This window comes from Diabrotica virgifera, chromosome 7 (genome assembly GCF_917563875.1).
Source record: "Diabrotica virgifera virgifera chromosome 7, PGI_DIABVI_V3a".
Classification (NCBI taxonomy): domain Eukaryota; kingdom Metazoa; phylum Arthropoda; class Insecta; order Coleoptera; family Chrysomelidae; genus Diabrotica; species Diabrotica virgifera.
Genome location: NC_065449.1, coordinates 1,789,801 through 1,811,347, shown reverse-complemented (window position 1 = coordinate 1,811,347; position 21,547 = coordinate 1,789,801). Strand labels below are relative to the sequence as shown.

General features: G+C 34.4%; 2 protein-coding genes and 1 long non-coding RNA gene across 7 annotated transcripts in view; 1 reads left to right on the top strand and 2 right to left on the bottom strand.

The window, feature by feature from the left end:
- LOC126888354 (tyrosine-protein kinase transmembrane receptor Ror-like) overlaps positions 1–21,547 on the bottom strand; it is a 206,367-nt gene that overhangs the window by 92,776 nt on the left and 92,044 nt on the right. The gene's annotated exons all lie outside the window — the stretch shown is intronic.
- The window catches only part of LOC126888355 (uncharacterized), a 97,425-nt gene that overhangs the window by 30,078 nt on the left and 45,800 nt on the right, over positions 1–21,547 (top strand). For all 4 annotated transcript variants that reach the window (XM_050656530.1, XM_050656532.1, XM_050656533.1 and 1 more), the window contains one exon: positions 4,325–4,482. In XM_050656530.1, the coding sequence (XP_050512487.1) occupies positions 4,325–4,482 (158 nt within the window). The remainder of the gene's footprint in view (positions 1–4,324; positions 4,483–21,547) is intronic.
- On the bottom strand, positions 16,209–18,567 carry LOC126888356 (uncharacterized). Its single transcript, XR_007699524.1, has 3 exons — positions 18,423–18,567; positions 18,050–18,362; positions 16,209–17,237 (listed from the first exon to the last, which is right to left on the bottom strand). It is a non-coding gene; the product is annotated as an uncharacterized LOC126888356 (long non-coding RNA).

Sequence of the window (21,547 nt, the reverse complement as noted above, 5' to 3'; positions counted from 1 at the left end):
AACCCCCCCAAACTTTTGTGTACGTCTCAATTAAATTATTATTGTGGTACCATTAGTTAAATTCAATATTAATAAAACTTTTTTGCCTCTTAATATTTTTTCGATAAGGCAGTTTTTATCGAGTTGAGGCTTATTTTTCAATATGTTTACATAAAAATTTTATGGGGGTTTTGTTCTTTTAAACCCCCCAAATGTTTGTGTACGTTCCAATTAAAATATTACTGCGGTACCATTAGTTAAACACAGTGTTTTTAAAACTTCTTTGCCTCTTTGTATTTTTTCGAAAAGGCACCTTTTATCGAGATGTCACTTCTTTTTTAATATGGTTCAAATTATCCCTAAAAATGTAAATCATAAATAAATGTTCATATTATTACCAAGTCTCCATAATCGTACTTAACCATATACAAATATGTGGTGGATTTGACAAATATTCGAAATATCTCGATAAAAACTGATTTTTCGAAAAAGTACTAAGAGGCAAAAAAGTTTTAAAAACATCGTGTTTAACTAATGGGTACTACAATAATTTAATTGGAACGAACACAAAAGTTTGGGGGGTGGGGGGGTTTAAAAGAACAGAACCCCCATATAATTTTTATGGGATGTCCAAATTTCACTATCATTTTTTCTTAAGATGCTACTGCCATAAGAATGCCACATGTCCATTTTTAATAAAAAATCTGCAATAGTTTTCGGTACATTCGAAAAAATCGATATTCATTTTGTAACTGAAAAGGGCTGTAACTTTTTTTATGTGCACATTTGTACTAAGGTAAGTTAAGTTCAATCGAATTATTTTTGGTCCCAGAATATGTGATTAAATTTATGACCTGTATTTTTGTTACACCCTGTATATACAGCAGTGGTGACAATACACAGCCCTGTCTTACACCCCGAAGAATTTCTTTTTCTTCGGACATTTGATCCTCAATTCTTATTTTGACTTTCTGGTTTCAGTAGAGGTCTGGACAAACTCTGACGTCGCGGCTTTTAATGGTTTTCAGTTTTAAGAATAATTAGTTTATGGTGCTTTACCTTGTCAAATGCTCTTTCGAAATCAATAAAGCATGTCTACATATCTTGGTTCATGTCTAGATTTCTTTGCACAAGCACATTTATATCGAATAAGGCTTCCCTAGTTCCCATGCCGTTTCTAAAGCTTACCTGGTTATCACTATTTCATCATCCAGCTATATGTAAATACTATTGTGGATTACACGTAGAAATACTTTGAAAGCATGCCTCATTAATGCAGTTGTACGGTGTTCTGAGTATTCTTTTGCATTTTGCATCTTAGGAATAATTACGAATGTAAATATTAATAAATCTTTTGGTAAAATACCTGTTTGATAAAAAATATGATCATATAATATATTTTAATACTATCGTTTACAGCGTTCTCCGACGCCTTCCGACTCCTAACCGCCATTTTTCTCTGTTTAACCATAGAACTGGAGGGATTTCTCGTAGTTCTTTTTCAATTCCCTCCCTCAAGCTTCTTCTTGCCCTTCCTCTTTTCCTTCTCCCTTGTGGTGTCCACGTCAAAATCTGTTTAGGGATCCTGTCATCTGGCATTCTCTGTACATGGCCGTACCATATTAGTTGTTTTGTTTTTATGTCATCAATTTATTGACTCCCATCATTTCTCGTATTCTCTTATTTAGTATCCGATCTTTTTTTTGATTTGCCTGCTGTTCTTTTCCAGAACTCCATTTCTGTTCCTAGTAACATTTTCTCCGTTCTTTGTTTCATTGGCCAAACTTCACTGTCATACGTGATTACACTTTTAAGTATGGTATTGTAAAGAGCTAGTTGTTCGGTTTTGATAATGTTTGGTTCAACAGAATGCCGTTCATCATGGATATGGCTTTTCTACCCTGTATCTTTCTGTCTGTTGTAGCAGCATCGAGTGTTCCATTTTGAGTTATCCTCATGACCAGGTACTTGTATTCATCACAGTGCTTAATTTCTACCCCATCGTCTAATGCAATGGACTGTTTTGTTCCTCCAATACACATGGCTTCAGTTTTTTTAATGTTGACTTCGAGACCTCATTTGTTACATTCTTCTATTAGCTTCCGCATCATGTAACTTAAGTCGTCATGATCCTGAGTAATCAGAATTTGGGCATCAGCGAAACATAAAGTGTATAGTGTTGTCTCGTCATTGAGAGGGATTCCCATGCCATTACATTTTCTTTTCCATAACTTAATCCAGTTTTATTTTTTGCAGTCGTTCCATTATACAGACTTTGGACTTTTAAATATGATCATATAGTTCCACTAAAATGTTTGTCATTTCTTCATCGCCCAGTGTAAGAAACTCAATTGGGATTTCATCCGGACCTGTAGCAGTTCTTCCTTCTGCCTGTTTTAATGCGTATTCAAGTTCCCGTTTTAAAATTTTTGGTCCCAATTCCCATTTACTATAGGACACCTAATAAATTTGAAATACTTTTTCATGAAAAAAAATGTGTGTTTGTAAAATACGTTCGAATCACGATCCAGAATCGCCAGATGTTGGCAAAAATCCTAAAATTGAAAAGTACCCGCAAGTTGTTATCTTCTGGTAATTGGTAAATGAGTCAGCGCATGTATGAGCATATCTTTAAAGGTATATACTTACTCTAATGTGATTGAAAAGGTTAGTTTAAAATTGTAATTTGTTTGATCCGGTTAGTGAGATTGTGTGCAAAATATACACACACTAGTGTATTTGATTTAGTGTGTTTATTTCGTTTCTTAAGGTTTGAGTGAATGGTATCTTAAACAGAATGTCTTGCAGACTAAATCAGAATGAATCTTACAGTAAGTTTAACAGATCCTCATACTGTTATCAATATTGTGCTTCTTAAGGTATCAAAAGATAATACAGTATCCGCCAAAATAAACAGTACCGAATATAAAAAAATATAGTTATGAATTCATTTTCATAATACATGTGTTCAAAATGTGCACCATGGCGTTGCAAACAAGTTTCATAACGTTTCTAAACATATTTAAGAAAAGTGGTTGCTACAAATGTTGAAAATAAGTTATTATTCTTTGCCGTAGTTCTTCAACAGTTTCTGGCGGATTTTCCAAGCGAAATATGGAATTCTTCATCATACCCTAAATGTATGCATCAGGTGGTGTTAAATCCGGTGATTGAGGTGTATACCCGAAATCTACAGCTTTACTAGGGGACGCCTTATTAAAATGTGGTTGATATCTAATAAACTAATATTTAGATATTATAATTTACTAAGTTATTTCAAATGTATCTTATTGTGTTCATATTTTAATGAAATTAAAGCGACAATTCGATGAAATAAAATTATTTTGACATAATATTTGAAAGTCAAATCAGTAGACAAAAACAGTGGTTTTGAATCGTCGGCATGGAAACCAAGATCGTCGTCATGCTAACCGATTATGTTGAAAGTTTGGTTTTGACAACCTTGTCAAAGAATTAATTTGTGTATGTATTTTCATATTAATTAAATTAATTGATTAAGATTTGGTCATTTTTTAAAGACTCGTAGAAAAAATATTGTTCCTAACTCTTGCAGAAAGTCCCTTTTCCGCACTCGACTGCTTGCCGAACTCCCGCTTCGCGTCGTTCGGCAAACTGCAGTCGCGTGCGGAAAGTATGACTTTCTGCACTTAGTAGGGAAATAACTATATCGGGCCTAGACTTTACTACGTGAAAGCTGTGAGTCTGGCTTCAATAGGAAATAAGAGAAAGAAATATATCTATATTTGAGGAAAACATAATTTTCACTTCCGTTTGAGTGACCACACTATGCCTTTTGACGAATTCGTATACTTAGAATGCGAGGAAGGCAAGCAAGAAAGGAAAACTGTCATATCTTTCACAAATAAAAAGCAGGAAGTGTCATGATTTAGGGAGGCATTATGATGGGTGACATCTCTCCTTTAATTTCAATCCAACGAACTTTAATAGCAGGCAGGCAGGAACCTGTAGTTACGCTTAGAGGTGCAATGGGAGAAAATATAATTTGCATGCATGATAATGCAGCAGGGTACCTAGAGACTTCCTTGAAATAAAAGATATCACTGTTATGGAGTGGCCGGCTTGGTCTCCCGACCTTAACCCTACAGAGCATTGGTGGGATACGCTTAAAAGAAGAATTACATATTACAGAAAGTAATAAGTTTCAGGTGACTAATTTTATTATACCCCGGCTGGTATACATATCTTGATTGACAAAATACATTTTACAATTTAAAATTACAATATCTATTTGAATTATTTGGAAGCATTTGTTTTTTTACGTAAAAACTGAAATAGACTAAATAACGATCTTACTCATTTTCAGGACAATCTGATATAAAGAAACTGAAGAAAGAAAACGAAATGTTAAAGAAGGGTTTATGGTATCTAAGAGACGAATATGATAAATTGGAAAAATTAATAAAAGACAAAAAGTTGGATTTTTCTTCGTCTTCTACAACAGGATCAACATCTAGTGATTCGGTAAGATTTTTTTTATTTCCCATTATGTACAACGCAAATCCAAAAGACATAAAAAAGATAAAACTAAACTACATAAAACACATGTAAATAACTTAATATGCAGTAAGTTCCCACAATTTTCCTAACTAGCCGGTTTATTGTGTTGAATTTATCTGTCTATGGTGGGGCCACTGATTGCTACAGTATTATAGGGTTCAATATTTGACTGGTGTATAAAGCTAATTTCTTCTAAAATTAAGACCCGTACTCCTTGCTACTTCAGCGTTCATCATAAGAAAATTATGGTACTATACTGTTGGTAAATGGCCAGTCGATTTGTTTTACAGCTCAATCAGAGGTAACGTACTCGGATAAATAAGGATATGTACTCACATATCCTTTTTTGCTAGGCGATTTAAGTGAAGTTCTGTCTTAAGAAAGATGTTTAAGTCAACCTGCTGAAACCACTTCGATGTTCTACCTCTCTCTTTATTATTGTTGGACCGCCATTACAAATTGAGAGTCCAGTATCATTATCATCATCGTTAAACAACTCTTGACTTTGTTTGCTACTCTTTTTTTTTAGTACTGTATTCGCCAAGAATGATTTTAATAACTATTCATATTATCCAACTTAACAAGGAAACCCAAACAGCAGAGATCAAAAAACGGGTTAGACTGGCATGGACGGCATTTGGCAAACTAAGCTGCATCCTTAAAAACAAAAGATATCCACAACATCACTTAAGACCAAGGTATACAATCAAAGCGTACTCTCTGTTCTCACTTATGGTTCCCAAACGTGGACGTTTACCAAAGCACACGTGGACAAAATCATAAAAACGCAAAGAGCAATGGAAAGGCAAATGTTCCTCATAAGACTAATGGATAAAAAGAGAAACGAGTGGATAAGAGAGAAAACCAAAGTTAGGGATGTTACACAGGAAGTAGCAAAATTGAAATGGAGATTTGCCGGACACAATATAAGACACAAAGAAGGCCAATGGAACAAAATTCTTATAAATATGGGACCATGGGAATATAAACAAAGCAGAGGAAGGTACCAAATGAGATGGGCAGATGATATCAAGAAGAAGCACGTTAACTGTAGGTGGATGTCTGTAGCGACAGACAGAGACGAATGTAGAAGGATTGGGGAGGCCTATGTCCAAAGATGGACCGAAGAAGGCTAATTAGATAGATAAATAGATTATTCAATTAAATAATATTATTACATAATTATTGTTGTGACCTGTAACCTGGCCAGTCGTTTAGTCCAACAAAACGAGTGTTTCTCTGTTAGTTTTTAATAAATTGTAATATAAAATACATACCATTTTATAAATAATTGCTAGAAGCCTAGAGAAAGCTGACAACTTACCTGAAACAAAAGAAAATAGAGATTAAATGACAAGAAAAAAAAACTAGTTTTAAATAGGTATTGTATAGCGTATTTATTATATCTACATCTAAATTTGTCGGACTAGGTCAACTTCAAAAGATTTTACGTAAAAACAGAGAGCGAGTTTAATAATACGGTTGTTACAAATATTCGCCGTTGCTGTTTCTCGAATATACCGGGTGTGCCAAAATTAGAGGAACGGTCGAATAGTTCGCGAAATTTACATCGGATCGAAAAACAGCAAAACACGTTTTCAATATTTTTCACAAATTTATTGAACGACACAAAACACGACTCTCAGGTGGTGGAATGGACCTTAATCAAGACAAATATTAATAAACTAGCCCCAAGAGTAAGGGCAATGTCAAGAGCCAATACGACTCTCAGATAAAAGTTAAACGACTGGGTAAAATCAAAAACAAGGATATCGAGGATATCACAACAAAATTTTTTATATTTTTTAATTTTTTATGTTTTTTATTTGGCAACAGCGCTTTCCTGTTAAACTTGACAGTAGCGAAAAAACTAATATATAAGGAAAAATTTGTTAAATTTGTTTGCCACGGTGGGTTATGATGTCAATAAATATATGACGTGCATTCCTAATAGTTTGAATTTTCGTTTATTTCTATTTTATATTTCGTTTCTTTCTTATTTTCCGAATTTTCAAATAATTATTTGTACTTCTTCTTCTTAAGGTGCCTAACCGTTCCGGATGTTGGCGATCAGCATGGCTATCCTAACTTTGCTTGCTGCTATTCGGTTGACGATGCATTAAATCAATCTCTCAGGTTTTGAAGCCAAGCTTCTTGTTCTCTCTGGTCCTCTCTTTCCAAAGACCTTGCCGTAAAGAATGCGTTGCAACAAGCCATATCTCTGTTCGCTTCTAATAACATGGAAAATATATTCTAGTTTGCGCTCTTTGATGATGTTAATTATCTCGCATTTCTTGCCTATTCTACGTAGGATCTCAACATTAGTCACACGATCCACCCACGAAATTCTTAGCATGCATCTGTAACACCACATCTCGAATGCCTCGAGTTTTCTTAAAGAAGCTTCGGAAAGTGTCCAGGCCTCTACTCCGTATAATAACGTAGAAAATACAACCATCTGATGATAAAGATTTTGGCAGCAAGTGGTAAATCGTGACTTCTGAAAAACGACTTTATCGTTGTGAACGGTGATCTCGCCTTTCCTATGCGCTGTTTTATTTCACTTGAGTGGTCCCATTGGCTGTTTATATTACTGCCAGGAACACCACCCAAGTCACAAACTGCGAGAGATGCTAAGGTATGATGAGTTCCACCGATGGAAGCACAAAAGACCGAAACAGCAGATAGTGGAATAAAGTGAACAAAAGTGAAAAGTGATAGTAGTCAGTTCGTAGCTCGAAAACAAGTGTCGAAGACAGCGTTACTCACGAAGATCCAACACCACGATCACCTTCAAGGTAAGACAAGTATAGAAAATTATAGAAGGGCGCAAGCCCCCAAAAAAATATATATAAAAAATAAAAAGGCGTAAGCCCCCCAAAAAAATATAAAAAACCATAAAAACTCGAGCAACAAGTCATTGGGCGGAGCCCAATAGGGCTCAGTACGATGACTTGGGGCCCAAGCAAGCAATTTTTAGTACCGCGGTTAAGTAAGTAAGACGATAAAGGCATAGAGCGCATCACGCTGAGCCTAAGATTTTTGCATTCGATTAGGGTACCACATGGAATCTTATTACCCAGGATTCCATTGTGAAGAGCATTTGGCTACGATAGTTGTGCCCTCATCGCGCATCAGCCTGCTATGGGGGGAAAGGGATGGCCTGGGGCATTGGAGCGAGGTGAGGTGATCCCTGTTTACACTCGGGTCAAAACACCTCGCCCCAATGAATTGTTACACCCGAATGTACTCTTTCGAGAGGGTGGACATTCCCACAGGTCGGGTTGAATCAAATTGCTTGCTTGCTTGAGGTATGTGTAGCTGTCTACCCTGTAAATTGGTTGTTGGTTAACCAAAACCTGTGTATTGTCTACCATGAACTTTGTTTTTTTTTTCTTATTGAGATCAAGTCCTTGTTCTCTACTTATAACAACTGATTATTAATTTGTACTAAATAAAAAAATCCGTTAAGATCACATAAAGAAATTTTACCTTAAATGTGTGTGGTCTATAATTTCTTAGTAGAGATTAATGTTTAATGTGTAAAGCATGTCATAGCAGATGTTAATCTATTATTAGAATTTATGAACAATACCTCAGAGCGAAAGAATAAGAGACCTAATTGTTAGTATCTTTAGTTAAAGAGTCATAATAAATTATATTATTATGAGTGTTCGTGCATGATAAATTAATGTTTCAAATCGTGCATTTCCTGTTATTACGGTCATATACCAAAAATTTAGTATCTGTAATGATTTATGCCAATAGAAATCGTATCGTAATTAAAAACCATATTATTAGGTTCAAAGTTTCTGGCATCTTATTGGGAATATTTTAAGTGTATCTTTAATTTCCACAAGGAAATGAATTTCATGTAGTAGGTTGAATCTCTACAGGAATCAAAAAGCACTAGTGAGGCTGAACAAATCAACGAACACAGAGGAATTTGAAATTTTAAGAGGGGTGCGACAGGGGTTTATTTTGTCTCCTGTGCTGTTCAACCTCTATGTGGAGAATGTTTTTGCAGAGGCATTTGAAGGCTCTGACTGGGGTATAAAGGTCAACGGGTATGTACCTGATAAATAACATTAGTTACGCCGACGCACAGTGGTTCCAAATGCTGAAAACGTAGTCATGAGGCGAAGAAAATGTCCCTATCTAGTGATTTTTATGTTTACATTTGTTTTCTCATACTATTGCAGAGTCGTAATACGCAGGTATAAGGATCAGACTGGATATATTGTGGCTCATAGCTCAGGAACAAGTGAGCCATGTACGAGGGTATTTTGGCCGGCAGAGAAAGTGAAAAAGAACGCGTATATTGAAAACGCTGTAAAACGTTTTATAGTTTATCAATTTTATCGCTGTAAAGCAGATTATTCTTTTTCAAGTATGTAGTAATGTAAGATGTAAGTTAACTTAAAATTTAGTAACAATAAATACCTTAAATTTGTTAATGCATAAATAGTGAAACTATACTTAAAATAATTAAACTTTAATAAAGATACATTCAAAAATACAAAATTCTGCATAATTCTGCGACTAATTTTTATCAATCTTAAAGTATATAGTAAGGAGATACAGAATCACTTTGATTTAGCTGCCTATAACTGCCTATGCATTGCTGGCAGTTGGTTGAATATAAAAGTGGGAAATGAGTCATATTACATGATTCTGGCGATTGTTGAGTATGTATGGGCGGTTGTACATTAGTAATAGTTTCTGGATACTGTACTTCATAAACAAAATGTATTGGTAATCAGCAATTTTAAAAGACCCTTATAATATAAAATTTTAAATAAATATGCGTTTAAAATAAAATTTTCGAATTTCTTTCGGCCATATTGCATCCACCATTTTGTTTTTAAAAAAGTAATGTTAGATTTGTAATCAGGGACCTTAAACTACCAAATTTAATAAAAAAATTGCGTTTTGATTGATATTTTCGATTTCTTTCCGCCATGTTGAATCCGCCATTTTGTTTTTTAGAAAAAATAATGTCAGATTCGTAAGCAGCGATGCCAAAAACCCTTAAAAACGAAAGTAATTCTGAAGTGCATGCACAATAAACGCTTTTAAAGGTTCATGACCACGTTTTCGGCATTTGGAACCACTGTGCGACGGTACCACGATAATCACAGACAACGAACATGTCATGCTAAATAAGATAAATACCACAGGAAAAACATATGGCTTGAAGATAAATGCTAGAAATACTAAATACATGACAATAAGAAAGGACACACTTTTATGAGTACAACTGCAAGTAGATAATGCTCCAATCGAGCAAGTGAAAACATTCAAATACTTGGGAGTGATGGTGAATGACCAATGGAATCCTCAACAAGAAATAAAATGCCGTACCGAATAAGCAAGACAAGCTTTTATTAAATTTAAACCGCTAATTTGTAACCGCAATCTTTCCTTCAATCTCCGTTACAGAATGGTTAAATGCTATGTACTGTCCATATTGTTATACGGCATGGAGACATGGACGTTGAAAATATCTTCCATTAATAAGTTGGAGGCCTTCAAATTGTGGACCTTGCGAAGAATGTTCCCCATACCATGGACAGATAGGGTGAGAAACGAGAAAGTCGTAACAAGAGCAAATACTGAGAGAATTGCTCAACTTGTTCAAAGTACGAAAAATTGGATACCTGGGACATATCCTGAGAGGGAGAAAATACACAATCCCTCAACCAATCATCCAGGGAAAGATTGAGGGCAAGAGAGGAGTAGGTCGCAAACAAATGTCGTGGCTGCGAAATATAAAAAGAACTGGACAGGTAACTAACAGGCGAACTTTTGTATACCGCAAAAGACAGACGTCGGATCTTAAGATAATTCGCCACCGCACTATAGGTGCACGACGCCATAAGAAGGTTGTATACCACGAATCATCAAATTTTTATTACAACAATTCTTTGTAAAAGGTATATGTATTTATTAAAAAAAAAAAGAACTCTGTACGCACGTAAGAAGTTATACAGTAGAACCCCATAAATCCGAACCCCGCTAATCCGAACTTTCGGCAAATCCGAACCAACGGAAAGTGAACAAAATTTAAAAATTCAAAACAAAAAGTTAAAAACATGTTTATTATACAGAATAAGGCCAGAAAATTGAACAATGTAGGATTAAAAGGACTTTGACATTTAAAATTTCTTAAAAATAAATACGTACTTTAATAGTAGTGCATGCTTATAAAGGTTAAACGTAAACCTACTTCGGTTCCCTTAGGCAAGCCGCACACCAACGAAACATGAAACGAAAAACATGAAACGTAAAACACGTTTCATGAAAATTAAACACGGCTAAACACATCTTGAAGTTCGCCTACCAATGAAACGAGTGTGATTCATGCTCATAACACATTTTTATTTTCGGAAAGTTTCATAAATGGCCGGACGTCTATTTGTTTAGCAGTGTTTTATTTCCATGAAACGTAATTTACGTTTCATGTTTCTTTGATGTGCGGCCTGCCTTATAGTCAATTTGAGTCCAAAAATATTGTCCACACTCTTGCGAGAACGTTTTGCAACTCGAAATCAACGACAATGAAAGCTTTGAATTACTAGTTGGTTAAATTTCGGATAATCCGAACTTTTCGGAATCCGAACAGGCTGTCCCCCCAATTAGTTCGGATTTTCGGGGTTCTACTGTACTTCTATTATATGATTTCTTAAAAATAAATATATTTTAAACAGTTTGTTTTCATTTTTTTAAACACCAAACTAATTTTGTGCTTACCGCTTTCAAAAAAATAAAAAAAAGTATAGGATTGCTACGGACTCGAATTCAATACCTCTCGATCGCTGGCCGAATGATATACCAAATACGCTACGAGGACTGTGTCTGTATCGGTTCGGACGTATGTTTGTTCAACAGTAAATGGTTAAATATAATTACTGCGGTCGTAAACATTATTAAATTTATCTGACCTGGCCCATTGTTAAGACCACAGTATATAGGTTTATACAACAATCAGTATAGTCACTTGCCGTGAAGTACGTTATGAAAAAATGTTCCATTTTTCCCACTGCGCATCGAGACCTTGCAGCCGGACGCAAGCGCATAACAGCATGTGTTATACTGCTCAACATTATTTTTGATACACTGCTCGAAAATAAATAGGACAAATTTGAAATAGATTTTTCGAAATAAGGAATACTTTTCTACAATTAACGTTTACGAAGCTCTTGACAATTTATCGATGGTTTCATAAATAATTATTATTATTGTTGTTCTGAAGACTAAGCCCCCTATTCATAGTCGGCACTCAAGTATGAGTCGATGCTTAAGGTCGACCTTGAAAAAATTTGTATACAAATTTGTATAAGAATTTGTTCAAGGTCGACCTTAAGCATCGACTCAGACTTGAGTACCGACTATGAATACGGGCCTAAATATATCAGCTTTAATGGATTCATTGAGATTATGTACCTACTATTTTCAACTAAATAATTTTTTCTATATAAACAAAATTTTGGTCTAACAATGGGCTCTACTTTATCTTCATTGGTCTTCTTCTTCTAATGCCTACTCCACTAATGAAGGTTGGCTATAACCACTGCAAATTAGTTTCATTATTAGCGAATATATTTATGGATTTCTAAAGAAATATTGTTTTCACTGTTTTGAAAAAAATGTGAAAGCGTTGAATTATATACGTCCGTCTGTCCGTAAACACAACTCCTCAGTCATTAAACCAGATAGAATGGCAAATGAGGTGTCGGATGAAAGCTTATAATCCAAGCTTATAGATTCTTGCTTTTGTCTTGTCTTAGGTGTTCGTTCTTCCAGATTGTGTCATTAAGAGATCCCACCGCTTTACTTGCTTTTAAGCTTTGTTGTCGTACTTCCTCTTCAACATCTCCTTAACTGGGTATATCTATTCCTAGATATCTAAACCTTGCTTCCTGCTTTAATATTTTCCCATCAATTTCGATTTTACCTCGTAGTGGGTATTTAGATGTCATACATGTGTTTTTTCTGCTGATATTATCATATTGATATTGTATTTCTTGGCTGTTTTATTGAAGATGTGTGTTAATCTTTGGAGATTGTCTTCTGTCTTGGCGATTAATGCGGCGTCGTTTGCATAACCTAATATTTGGAGTTTTTTGTTCCCCATTCTGTAACCATGATCTTTATATACTAGGGTGGGTCGAAAAACAATAATGTTTCATTTTTTAATCGCTATACCGCGGAAAACTTGCCTTTGGGGTATATAAATAAAATGCAAAGTAAAATAAAGTTATATATTAAACCCCCAGCTAGCGCATCATTCTTAAAATTTAGTTTTTTTCAGAAATCAAGACATTTTTCAATTATTTTTACAATCTTTAGCCAATAATATTTAAACGTGCTATGATGAAAACTGTTTAGTTAATAGTTTAAAAAATAGGAAATAAATTTGAAACAGACAATATCTTTTAATTTGCGGTAGCGCAAAATACTCAAGATTGCTAAAATTCACATATTAGCACCTTAAAAGAAGGTGTGGTCTAGTATGTTGTGTTGAGTGTTAATAGCACAAACCATTTTTTGTTCTTTAACTTTACACCCCATTTAATTGGAACAGAATTATTATAGTGTGTTTAAAGTTATAAAGGATATAAATAAAACAACTTATAATTTGAATAATATGTTTAATTTAAACAAAAAAGAAACCAAATTGTAGCCAAACAATGTCATCAAATTAAATGAAATTCTGACTTTAGGAAGAGTGTTTTACTCATTATTTCTGAGCAGAGCTGCGCCTGCTGTCAAACCTTGGCATCGAAGCTCTGGATGCTACGGCAGATCTTATGAAACCATCTCGTTCCTAACCACTAGGAGGACTAGTTAATCGCAATCTTTTGAGTAAAGATGAATAGTATCTTCTAGACATAAGTTGTGCGATAAAGTCAGGCCCTGAGGACTTATCTGTTCGAGAACCGGGTCCACTTTCCCACTCTCGATGGTTGACTACAGCTAACAGAATTTTGAGACTGTATGTAAGTGTGGAAACGTCTTCAGTTGAACATAAATTGTTAGTATCCTTCATTTTTAAATCAAACATGCCTGTATGGGTCAAAATAAAGTACAGCAAATACATAACAGATGTACCTGAACACGTTTTTGAGACTATCAAATCAACCAGATTTCTACCAGAGAATTTGATTAAAGTAGTTGATTCTGTAATCGAAAGAAATATATTTTTTCCCACCCAGAAAATTTGCTACTGAGGATGATAGTGGATGAAAGGAAACACATAAGAGAATTAGGATTCCGAAGAATAATCAAAGCAAGGATGTTAGCTACAGAACAGAAACAATTAGGGTTTTTCGACCTCCAAAAATCACGTTTCATGCGACTGACTCTACTGAATTATTTGATTGGAACACCACTGAAATTACACCAACATCACTGTTACGGAGAGTCTCTGATGATGAAGTTTGGGCTAAAATCACGCTGGTGAAACACCCGAGGATTGGAACTTTGGAAAATTTCCATGTTATACTCAAGCCGTTGAACGATGCGTCAAGTTAGTGACTGAAACATCTAAAACAGTCGTCGGTGCTAAGTAATGAGATGGTTTCATACGATCTGCCGTAGCATCCAGAGCTTCGATGCCAAAGTTTGACAGCAATCGCAGCTTCAACGTACCCACTCAGAAATAGTAAGTAAAAGACTCTTTCTAAATTTAAAATTTTATTTAATTTGTTGACATTGTTTGGCTATAATTTGGTTTCTTTTTTGTTTCAATTAAACATGTTATTAAAAATATAAGTTGTTTTATTTATATCCTTTATAACTTTAAACACACTATAATAATTCTATTCCAATTAAATGGAGTGTAAAATAAAAGAACAAAAAAGGGATTGTGCTAATAACACCCAACACAACATACTAGACCACGCCTTCTTTTAAGGTGCTAATATGTGAATTTTAACAATTTTTGGGTATTTTGCGCTACCGCAAATTAAAAGATATTGTCTGTTTCAAATTTATTTCCTATTTTTTAAAATATTAACTAAACAGTTTTCACTATAGCACGTTTAAATATTATTGGCTAAAGATTGTAAAAATAATTGAAAAATGTCTTGATTTCTGAAAAAAACTAAATTTTAAGTGTGATGCGCTAGCTGGGTGTTCAATATATAACTTTATTTTATTCTGAATTTTACTTATATACCCCAAAGGCAAGTTTTCCGCGGTATAGCGATTAAAAAATGAAACATTATTGTTTTTCGACCCACTCTATTATATACTGCTTCTATTATTTCGTTCATTATTCATTAAAGAGCAGTGGGCTTAACGGGTTCCCTTGTCTGACTCGGCTTTGTACTGGTATAAACTGTGTTAGTTTTCCATTTATCTTTGCCTGTATTCGATTATGGAAATAGATGTTTTCGATGGTTCGTATAATATTGATTGGCATGTCTCTTCTATACAGTAAGTGTAAGACGTCTTCGACTTGGGAGTCTGCGATCGAAAGCCTTTGTCAGGTAAAACATAGATATGCTGGTTTATTGTACTCGATGGCCTTTTCTGTGATTTGTCTTAGTACAGAAATAAATAGTACAATACTGGCGTCTACGCTACAAACGCATTCAATATGCTAAGGAAAATGTGGTCTTCACATCAGATGACAATTAAAACCGAAAGACTATTCAACAGCAACGTGAAGACTGTATTACTATATGGAGCAGAAACTTGGAAAGTGTCAAGAAAATGTATTAGACAGATGCAGGTATCCATAAATAAATGCCTAAGGAAGATTCTTAACATTTACTGGCGAAACCGTATATCAAACCAAGAGCTATGGACAAGAACTAACCAGAAACCTATGTATAGCTAAGATAATATGCAAAAGGAAATGGAGTTCGATGGAGCACACACTAAGGAGACCTGACACAGACATAGCGAGGCAAGCCCTAGAATATACACCACATGGAAAGAGAAGACCAGTTAGACCCGTAGAAATGTGGAAAAGAAGTGTTGAAAAAGAAATTAATGCTATAGGGCTTTCCATTGATTGTCATTTGCTTCGAGCTGCTGTCATATGTTGTATAATCTGTGTATAATACTAATATACACAGAGATATGTCAACAATAGATCAGGCTAGTCATATGCCACTCAATGCATCGGGGTGTAACGCTGATATCAAGTACGGTGGTCTAGCTATCTTTGTCTGTCGTGCGAGTGTGAGCGTATCTACCAAGAGGTGGAAGTAATGGAACGACAGTTACACAGAGGCGGCAGCCATCATATGCTAGAGAGAGAAAGCTGAGCGCCAGTAGAGAGAGAAAGATAGACCACCGACCCAAACTGTTCCGCGTTACGCTATTTTTCGAACTCGCCCAATCTATTCTGTTATATCTATGAATATACACGGATTATATGGCATATGACAGAAGCTCGAAACAAATGACTGTGAATGAAAAGCCCTATTGGGAAAACCTGGACAGAAATAAAGATCAGTGCAAAGGATAAGACAGAATGGAGGCAGACAGTTGACGCCCTATGCTCCGCATGGAGTGAAGAGGAATAAGTAATTAAGTAAGTACTGGCGTCTACGCAGGATCTTCCGGATCTGAATCCTTGTGAGAAATCTAAAAAACGAAGTACTGATGTCTTGTCAAAAGGGCTAATGAGAAAACTAATAAGAGGACTTTTCTATAGAGGAAAAAAATAATAATACATTCGAATTATAAATTATATTTTGAGAATTTCAATTTTACAATACCAATTTTATTGTTTACAGATATATTCCCTACAAGCATTTCAAATTCATCCTTAAAATAAAGTTTAATAGGTACATAAAATGAACTTATAAATTTCTATTTTGAAAGGGTTGTAGATACCTACTATATACCTACTCAGATCTATACCTACTCAGCATCATATTGAGAAATCACAGAATCGTAAATATACAGTAATGAGCACTCACACTAATAACCGGCAAAATAACGCAAAAGATGGAAAACATATTAACTTGTGAGATAAAAAGAGATGAAACTGGTAGAAGTGGAACTTATCGTTATAAACGAATAAATTAACATAACCTTGGATAAGAGTTTTAACCTGCTAACTCCATTTTTCACTTTGAGTGATATTGGGCTAGTTTCTGGGTCCGTGTATTTTCATACACCACCCCACAAACCCGCCGACACCAATGTAGTTTAGAAATAGCTATCTCTAAACTACAGTGGAACCAGCGGGCTTGTGGGACATGGTATGAAGGTACACAGACCTAGAAACTACCCCAATATCACTCACAGTGAAAAATGAAGTTAGCAGGTTAACACTCTTAGCCGACAATAACATTACATAGTTTCCCACCTTTGTGACAGGAGTATTTTATAAAATTCTCCTGTCACAGTGACAGTTCTCATACTCATCTGATACGTCTAAAGGTGGGAAACTATGTAATGTAATGTTAATTTATATGTTTACATCGATAATTTCTCTCAGTTTCATCTCTTTTTACTTCAGAATGCATCCCATGTTTCCCATCTTTGGCATTATATCCCATATTTTGCCAGTTATTAGCATGCTCATCACTGCATATTGGACTTTTTACACATAGTATCTTAGAATCCCTTGGAAGTAAATAAATCATGTACCTAGTTTTATTTTCATCAATAAATTAATGAAAGTATGACTGATGTTGAAAATTCATTTGACATACTGGCAAATAATTGTAATTCCTTCAGAGGAGATGTCCCTAGAAAGAATAACATATGTTTTATATTAAAATATATCAAAATCATATTGATTAGCAGAATAAATAGAGTTTTTAGGTTTAATTCTCCTCATTCACATAATTTAATACCAGATAATGTCGCCCTACTTCCATATGCTAATGACCTAGTTTTTTATATAACAGCCTAAACCCCATTTTGGACTCCATTCACATTAACCAATATTATCAGATATTCATGAATAGTGTCACCACAATCTTCTTTAACAACATACTATTCTCATAGATCTGGTCGTTATCACAATATAATCCCATATATACCAAAAATTCATGCTCAAGTGAGAAATTGGAAAGCCAAGCAAAGGATAGGAAAGAGTGGAAGCTGATTCTGGAACAGGCCAAGACCCACCATGGGCTGTAGAGTCAATGCTGATACCTAAAAATGAACTCAAATATTTAGTGGTCTTTTTATCCCGCAATCTTAATTAACTAGAATAAGCATATTGAAAATATAATTGGAAAAGCTATTAAAGGCATGGCTGTGCTGCCTAGTAAGACCCATATATATTTTTGAAGCATCTTTATGAAACCAGCACGTAAACAATTATTATAGGTTTAAAAATTAGACTCGCTATGGATAGGGTAGTAAGATGATACAACAAATGCAGAGGTAACTGTCTATATTTGTTATCAATGGTTTCTAGGAACATGGTTTCTCAAAACAGATGTCAATGGTTTTTAGAGTTTAGATAAAGACAGTTATGTACCAAATTCATGAAAAACATTTACACTTTCTCAGAATCATTCAACAATTAATTTGAAACATATACTCATACCTTCAATTATATATGTCATAGATTCCCTTAAGGCACTTTGCCACTGGTTGTAACTTCTCAATAGATGTGCCTACAGAATTACAAAATTATCATTCCAGTTTAAGGAAGAACACACCTTCAACTTGAATGTTTAATCTCAAGACATATTTCGTTTATTTTATTTTGCGTTGTTTTGCAACCCGCTTTTCAGTATTTCTGCAAAGGCCTGCTCCTCAAGATGTAAAGTGCATATTTATAAAAGTTAATGTAACAATATTGAGGACTGTTCATAGAAAGTTTATCACATTGAACAATTTCTTTTCATTCTGCAAACCTAAAACGACAGCACGTCAAAAATGATGTCAATGATATTAAATAGAATTTACGTTCTTACCGATTTTCATCCATGGGCAACAGGAAGAAACTCAAATTTTTATGGTGCCTGGAATTTTGCCACATAAATAAACACACATTGCCTTTGGGTTAAATTCATCATAATCCCAATTCAAAATCACCAACCTTTTTAGAAAACTGGAGAAATATCACAGTAATGCATATTAAATTCGAAGTAAACCAACTTAACAATTGCAAAATATGAGAAAACAATAATAAATAACTCTAAATAAACAACTGTTTGTTTATAAGGTTATGTTTGGAATAAACATACATAAATAAACCAGATCTACTCACTGTTGCCAAATATCACCAATTTAGATAGTTACTTGTGATTAATTGTTTGAATACATTCAATCAATAATTAGAAAATATTATTTTTCAAATTTTATACAAGTGTGTACGTAAAGGATTTTACCATTTATGAATTTAATTTTCGGATTTTTGAAAAAAATCGATAATCATAATTATTTTATTATAATTTTGGAATAATCTTTATCGGAATATTTTAAATCTTGCAACAGCAACATTTTCCTCCTAGTCTACTACGCAGTCTGCTAGGAGTTTCTGCACGCGCAGGAACCGCATAAAAACTAGAGTGAACTAACTGATTCGTATAAGCAAAAAAACTGTGGTTAAGACCCACCCGGAGCGATAAGCAACCGAGGTAGACAGAGTTGGTCTTTTGACAATTACAATAATTACGACTACAAAAACCAAAAAAAATTTGATGTAAAATATTTTGCTTTGCCTTATATACCCGAATAGAAATTAATGTTTTCAAATGAGTTTTAAAATAAATTAAATCTATTTTAATTGCTAAGATTATAGAAAAACAAACATTCAAACATTAATAATAATTTGTGGTTCTGAAAAGAACCGTTTTTTTAATAGTAACATTTGTAGATTTGATGGAAGTATCACTCCACACATAGTTCCGTTTCGCTATCGCTATCCTCATCTAAATTAATTATGATCGGTCCAATTATATTATGATGTACACGAACTTATGAATTTTCTTTACCTATTAAGTGTCGGACTGAATTTCTCCAACTATTTGGAAGAATATCATTGACACATTTTCTTATTAACTCTACAACAGTACTACTTAACGTTGGAGAAATATTTTGTGACCTCACGTTAGACTTCAATTCGTGCCACATATGTTCTATGGGATTAAACATACAATAATAGGGTGGAAGCCGCAGCACTGTATGTCCCATTTCCTCTGCCAATGTATCACAAACATATACTTTTTTTATAGAAAATGCCTTTAAAACTTCTAAAAGCTCTTGTTTGGTATAACATTCTTCAAAATACATATCATTAGTCTCCATGTAATTCTGAATTTCCAATTTAGTGTTATTCGAGTTTGGAGCCTTACTTAGTTAGCGACTGTGATAGCTTGCATTGTCCATTACTATCACGCTATTCTGAGGAATGTTTGGCATAAGATTATTTTTGAACCATTCTTCAAAAAGTTCTGCCGTTGTATCTTCATGGTAGTCGACGCAGGAGTCTTTAATGTTCTTTGCAGAAAGCCACAGGGCATTTGGAACCCAACCATTTTCTGATCCAGCGTGTAAAATCGTTATTCTTTTACCTTTATTTGACGGAGCTTTTGTCTTACATTTACCGGACGGATCGGCAAATCCTTTAGGTCGCGTTGAATGTGTGTCAAACCATGTCTCGTCGAGGTAAATTATCGGACGATTTTCAGAACGGAATTTTCTTATCGAAGTTATATACTCATAACGCCATTTTTGTAATCTATGAGATTCCATAATTACTTGTCTTTTGTCAATTATACGATATCGAAAGCCCATACTTTTCAAAATTGTCCATAAGCTGGTGAGGCTACAGCTTATTTGGGTTTCGTCAACATTGAGCCGTTGCTTCAGAGCTCTTAATGTAGGTATGCGTTGCTCTTCGTACATGGTATAGACTTTTCGACGTATCAAGTCCTTATCGGCTTCGTCCATACATTTGGTGGAACTGAAATCTTTACGTTTTTTTCTTGTTTCTATGGGGTTTGATGTAATTCTTTTTACCGTGGTCAGAGGTCTTTTAAGTAAGGTACTGTATATACTTTTTACAATTTGCTTTGCATCTACAGATAAATGTTTCTTCTTTAGCGGAACACTAGAAGAAGCCCCATTATTACTATCCCACGGACGCCACATAATGATAGAAAACGTAATGAATAAAATGAGTAATACTACTTAACACTTCCCGTGATACATAAAGACTAACAAATTTTATCAAGAAATCGTATTTTAATACTGGTTGGTTTTCAGTTCCATAAACTTATTATATAAATACCTGAAAACCACTTAAAAGGTGATTAAATAGCAACCCCGTCGCGCACTACAATCGAATTCGAAAAACCCTTTTAGCGGTACAGTTTCGTCAATATAAGCCTAATCTGTATTAATGAAATTATAATGAGTTTGGATTGTACGCAATTAAATCAACATTAAGAAATGAAGATTGACAAATTTTACCAGAAAACATATTTAAATTTTATCTGAAACCGGGCCTTTTATACTATTATCGGCTAATCCAGGATGTTTATAGTGGTAACTATTTGATCTTAACCATTTACTGTTTAACATACCATACCTAATGACAATTCACGGTAACAAACAGACAAGTATAATACTAATCTTACTCCTGAGGAAGACAAATCCAAAGACACAAAAATTATAATAAATATATTTACTAAAAACACTAATATATTCTTTTCACACCTTTTCTTGCACTGATATATTTATACATAACTAGAAAGATTCAGCAACTAAACGCCATACGGTCTGTGTGCGCATGCGCGCACTATTATGAAATTTTACTCTCAATCGCGCCTAAAGAAGTATAACTTCAAAAACCCTTTCTTCTGTACCTACTGCTACAAGGTATACATGGTTAAAGCCACTTAATGCTAAAATTCCCAACTAGCGGGTTGCTGGCCCAGAGAGAACATCTCTCCCTCAGTTACTACTTAAGTGATTTTTTTGTTAATTAATTAATTATTGTGTGTGTACGCACGATATCTCCTGCTTTAACGGTATATACCTAAGTAACAAATAAATATTTTTAATTGCATATTTAATTACCAGAATCACCAGC